Here is a 5,183-nt window from a genome sequence, read left to right on the forward strand (position 1 = left end):
CTGTGCCCGGCCAACTTCAATTCATTCCCCAGAGCCCCTTGCACCAACCTTAGGGTCCCCTCTACCCTCCAACAGGGTTTGCATCTTAGTCGGTCGGAAATCTTACTGTGGTGTGTCCCGAGAGTCAGTGCGTCAGGGCTGGCAATACCTTAAAATAATCGCTTTTAAATAGCTGGAAAAGGGAAGAAGAACATGTAGCAGAGACTTCCTGGTGGCATGCCTGGGAAGAAACAAGCTGGCGCTAGGACAGTCTTGACCGTACATGACATACCCATGCTGCTGCCAGGCCAATATAGTCTCAATGAGGGAGCTTTTCGTGTATGGTTGTAGCAGAAATAGCTTTCCCAGAGCCTCCTCTCTCTCAGGGCCAGGGTTCCATCTTTTGGATTAACAGCATCTCCAGCTGCACTGGAAACGAACTCGTACATTCGGGGAGCGATGGAGCTTTCAAGAGAAATTTTCCAAAGGAAGGGGAGAAGCTCGTGTGAGTGCGAACAGTTTTTGGGCAAACACACAAAAAGCAACTGCCTGGGTAAATGTTGCAGGTGCAACTCCTCGTGGGCGCCAACCTTTGGAAATCTTCCCTCGGCTGTTTTGCAGTTGACTAAACTAAAACAAAGAGGTTAGATGCATAGATGAGGCTGTATTTCTGCCTTTACCTTTGATAGATTAAAGCTGGGAATATGAACTTTGCATTTGCTTCCTGCTTTGCTCCCAGGTCGCCATAAAAAGACCATCTAGATATCATAAAAACAAATGATGAGTCTGTAATGCAATCAGTCCCCTTCTCACTCAGCTATAAGGCATTTTCCAGGAAGGTCACCGAACAAAAGTGAGACGGCCCCTGACTGATCCTACCTGTAGGACTTCAGAGTGCATCTCTGTTTAATGCATGCTGAAAACGAAGGTTAACCAGCCACATTGTATTAGGCGTTCACAGAGAACGTGCTGGCTTGAAGGGACACATTTAGCACACTGAGTGGGTCCACGACTCCCTACCGCGTAGTCACTGAGGCATTAATACTACAGGAGGACGTTGGAATCTGGGAATCTGTCGGCACCGCTTGGTTTGCAAGCGTTACGCTGACACTGGGAGCTATAAACAGCAGAAGAAACTGCTTCTGCAGCCAACCGCAAATGACCATACAAATAGAAAAATGTGATAGGAAAAGGGAGAAAGCAACAACAATGACTCGAAATGCAAAGGAGTTCCCAGAAAGTGCTGGCTCTCAGCACTCTGCCTGGGGTGGGAAGCTGGAAGTTTCCCCGAATAATACATGAAAAGGACCCCTCCCTCCAAACATGTTTCCTAATCCCCCATCAGACGAGGGCCGTTTGCTACAGCGTGTTCCTCTATCAATTTGTCCAATGAAGGATCTGCGGTCACGAGGGTTTTGAAAAACTGTAAGCACACAGCGTCTGTGCCCCTTCACCAAAATGCAGCCTGGGACATGCCAGCCAAAACCAAGTAACCATGTCCTCGCGCACGTACATGTCAGTAATATATCCGCAGCTAAATTTTCAAAAGTGCAATCAGCTGCTTAACTCAGTGTTATATAAAAACCAGGTGTGGAACTGTTTGCAGTCAGAAAACTGTCAAGGAAAACACAGACTGAAGGAAGGCCCTGGTGGAAAATCAAAACCTTGATGCTCTTATGGAGATGTTTTAAAAAGCAGAACGAGACTGCAAATTCTCTTTGGAAAAGCTAGCGTGGGGGAAAGGTCTGTGAGGTGGTACGTGTATTATAGGCTGGGGCAGTTTCTGGCCTTCAAGGACTGAGGTGAAAGGGGAAGATGGCTAGAAGCACTGAAATACATGTTCTCTGGATTTGCAGTATCCACTGGGGAGGCAGAGCATCATTTGTTACATCCTCTCCAGGGGATCAGCAATAAAACAGTCTGTTGTACTTCCAGCTGCATTGACCCCAAAGTCTCTTGGCCTTGGGCAACACTGATGAGCTTGCTATACAAGAGCAAAGCAAATTACACAGTAAAATTGGTCCCTCTTGTTGACCACCTCACTAGAGGAGCTAGGAACCAATTATTCACTCAGCCCTAAAGGTGATCTCTTTGTGAAAGGGCTAAGTCACGTTGGCAGGGAGTGGATGGGAATAACTCACCTTGCCACTGACGGTGATGGGGGCACTTAAGAGAACTTCAGCATCCAGAGAGTTCACAAACAGTCCCATTTACAAATGATAAACTCACGTAAATGAGACAAGTCAAACCCCAACCAGTCCTGGGCCAACGTGGGCCGACTCTGGGGTGATGCAGGTACAAAACCAATGCGGTACTGAAATCTCTGCACTTAGCAGCAGGCCTTTCATTCATGCTCTGCTGTGCAAATGGGGGAGGCTGAGTCCCTTCCATGTGTCCTTACTGTCTTTAGGTTCTGGCACTGTCTGAAGAAGAAAGCCATTTCAAGAAACTACTGACTTGTGGGAGGTAACCGGCCTCTGAAAGTACAGCTGCCTGGGAGGGTGTGGGATGAGATTTTGGTTTGCTTTGCTTTGCTTTCCCAAGTGAATTCAGCACTCAAGATATAAGTGTCAAGACTGACAGAAGTGGGAACCGAAGTTTTGTGCTAAAGGAACGGAGGGCCTGTCTGCACCATTAAAGTGCCAGGCTAGGGAGCTCTGCACAGCACGTCCAAGCCATGCGCGTTCGCTCCGAAAGAGATGTAAAGTAAAGTAGCGACCCTTAGTGCAACGTGGAGCGCCTGCCAAAAAGCTCACCATCTCGGGCATGCTCGTGCCCAGTATTGCACAAAAAGGTAGATAATGCAACATGTATTTTGGGGTGAAGCGTGCATGGGACAGACGATGCGCACTTCACCGAGGCATCCCCTGGTCCCTTGATGGTATAGGCATGACGGACCTGACAACGGGAGCATCCTCAGGCCTCTCTACTGCTACTGCCAGCGTTGATACCAACCGGGGCCTGAACCCAGCTCAGACCCCAGCTCTCCAGACTTCTGAGGTGGTTTGCACTGGACAGCTTGAGCACTTCTCTAGCTTTACTTTGACCCTGGCTTTTTGCCCTGTCCAGTTGAACGGGATGCTCATTACACGAAGAGCTGTCACTGACAAAAGGCTACATTCCCCGAGTGGATCTGACAAGCAAATGAGAGGTGCCCTGGGTTTCAACTACGACCAAGTCTGCCTTTGCCTACAGACAACTGTAGGTTTTAGAGAAAGCATAGGTCAAAGGGCATCCATGCGTGCTCCCAACAGAAGGTGATTAGTGCCTGCGAATGCTGCCTGACAGACAGGCCAAGGCTTCTCTTTGTACAAATACCAGTTACAGCCAAAGTGCTGTCCTGCCAACGGAGCTGACCTGGAGAAGCCATCACGAGGGGTGGGAAGAGAGTTCGGTCTCCGCGGCCCATTAAATATGCAGACTTTTAGCTGAAGCTGCCAAGAAGAGCTCTGCCGTGTGCCAATTTCTTTTTGCGAGGAAGACACCTGCTCATTGGGAACTGGACTGATTCCCATCAAACTCACTTCAGACAGGCTCCCAAACAACCCTTCCAGGGAAACAACATTCAAACCTATCAGCCTGGGCTGGATGCAATGCATAGGTAAAAGGCTCTGCAGCCCCCTCACCAAACCGGGGCTCCAAAACTAACAGAGAAAGGAAGCAATTCCCAGTGGTGCATTGGGTTGGTTGCCCTGTAGCTCATCTTAGCTACAGCAGATGATAACAATGAAGCCGGGGAGAGCAAGAAACTAAGCAGAGATCAACACGACTCAGATTGCTCAAGGCATGAAATGCCATCAACTGGGCTACACAAGCAAGAGGGTGCACAATGAACCATGCAGTGGTGCTTACCTGCTCATGGTACTCAATCCCCATGCTGAGGGTGTTGATCAGGATGGCGATCATGATCCCGCGCCCAAAGTACTTGCTGTCTACAATCTTCCTGAACGTTTCGCACACTACGCTCCAGAACACCAAGAACCCGCTCATTTTCTTGCCCCTGACTTCCCCTCGCTGAGGGTCCCGCTGGTCACTGTAGCGGGCGTCCTGAGTGAATTCATACACCCCCTCACTGTCCGAGTCCACCGTCTCGTTGTCCATGGGCTCCAGGTCATTAGCCAGGGTCTTGATGCAGTAGGGGCAGCTGTCGGGGTTGCAGGAGCCACTGTCCAGTTTCCCACACTGGCTAGTAATCTTGCAAGAGCTCTGACAGGCGCCTGGAATGGGAACAAGCCAAGGTGAGATATACATGCTCCCTGGATGCAGGGCCAGGGAAGCTAAGGGGTCAAATGAAGGGAACTCCTCATTCCTCTTATTTTATGCGACAAATGCCATCTAGCTCCTCAGGGTAAAGGCTGACAGTGGTCTGCCATGCCTCCGTGCCGGAAGCCTGCATGTACGCCATAGGGAAGTTACATGTTTTTCTCCCATAAACCATGCACAGGGTGGAAATTTCTTATCGACCTCAGGGGATGCCCAGTTTCCTCTCTCCCCTTCCTGGAACATTTTGCTCTGTTTTCTATTAGCAATAGTGTTAATTCTCAGCTCATTTACCAAACGCACAAGCCAGCCTCTGTCTACTCTCCTGGTCTGGGGCTGTTTGCTCCTCAGAGCAGGAATTGTCTTCCTCAGGTGTTGAGAAAGGACCTAACACCTAGTGACCCCAAGGCAAACAAATAATACAGTATAATCCCTGGCCTGAGGGCCTTCCAATGAAAAGAAGTATCCTCCATTAGATACCAGGGCCTTCGAGTTCCCCCATTCTGCGTGCCCCGAGCTGCTGCAGTGGGTTAAACATGATCATGCAGGCCCATGTTTCTTGCCTTTAGATACTAAGAGGATTTCTGTTGCCCACAGTCAGACATATTCACCAGCCAAGGATTCCTCACCACCTCATTATACCTTTGGCCATTAAGGCTAACAGAAAGCAATCAGCTCCTCCAGCACCTGGTATGTTAGGCGTTGTAATTAGAGTGCAGCAGCCAATGAGCTGCTTTCATATTCCTGCTGTTTGCTGACACTTCACAATTACCAGCTTTCCCCTAAGCGCACAGCTCAAATTGCTTGGCACAATGGCAGTTCCCAGCTGACAGATGGTCCCGTTGGTTCGTGATCTGAACAGGGTAGTCTCTTACAAATGCCATCTGGCTGCAGGTGGCAGGGAGGGAGGGTGGGTGTTGCAAAAGTGTGCTCTTGACCGATAC

At 49.5% G+C, this 5,183-nt stretch overlaps 1 protein-coding gene across 4 annotated transcripts in view; it reads right to left on the bottom strand.

Moving 5' to 3' along the window:
• The window catches only part of CACNA1G (calcium voltage-gated channel subunit alpha1 G), a 324,600-nt gene that overhangs the window by 271,729 nt on the left and 47,688 nt on the right, over positions 1-5,183 (bottom strand). For all 4 annotated transcript variants that reach the window (XM_019517481.1, XM_019517491.1, XM_019517507.1 and 1 more), the window contains exon 8: positions 3,832-4,196. In XM_019517481.1, the coding sequence (XP_019373026.1) occupies positions 3,832-4,196 (365 nt within the window). The remainder of the gene's footprint in view (positions 1-3,831; positions 4,197-5,183) is intronic.

This window comes from Gavialis gangeticus, unplaced genomic scaffold (assembly GCF_001723915.1).
Source record: "Gavialis gangeticus isolate Ggan-Ray unplaced genomic scaffold, GavGan_comp1, whole genome shotgun sequence".
NCBI lineage: Eukaryota > Metazoa > Chordata > Crocodylia > Gavialidae > Gavialis > Gavialis gangeticus.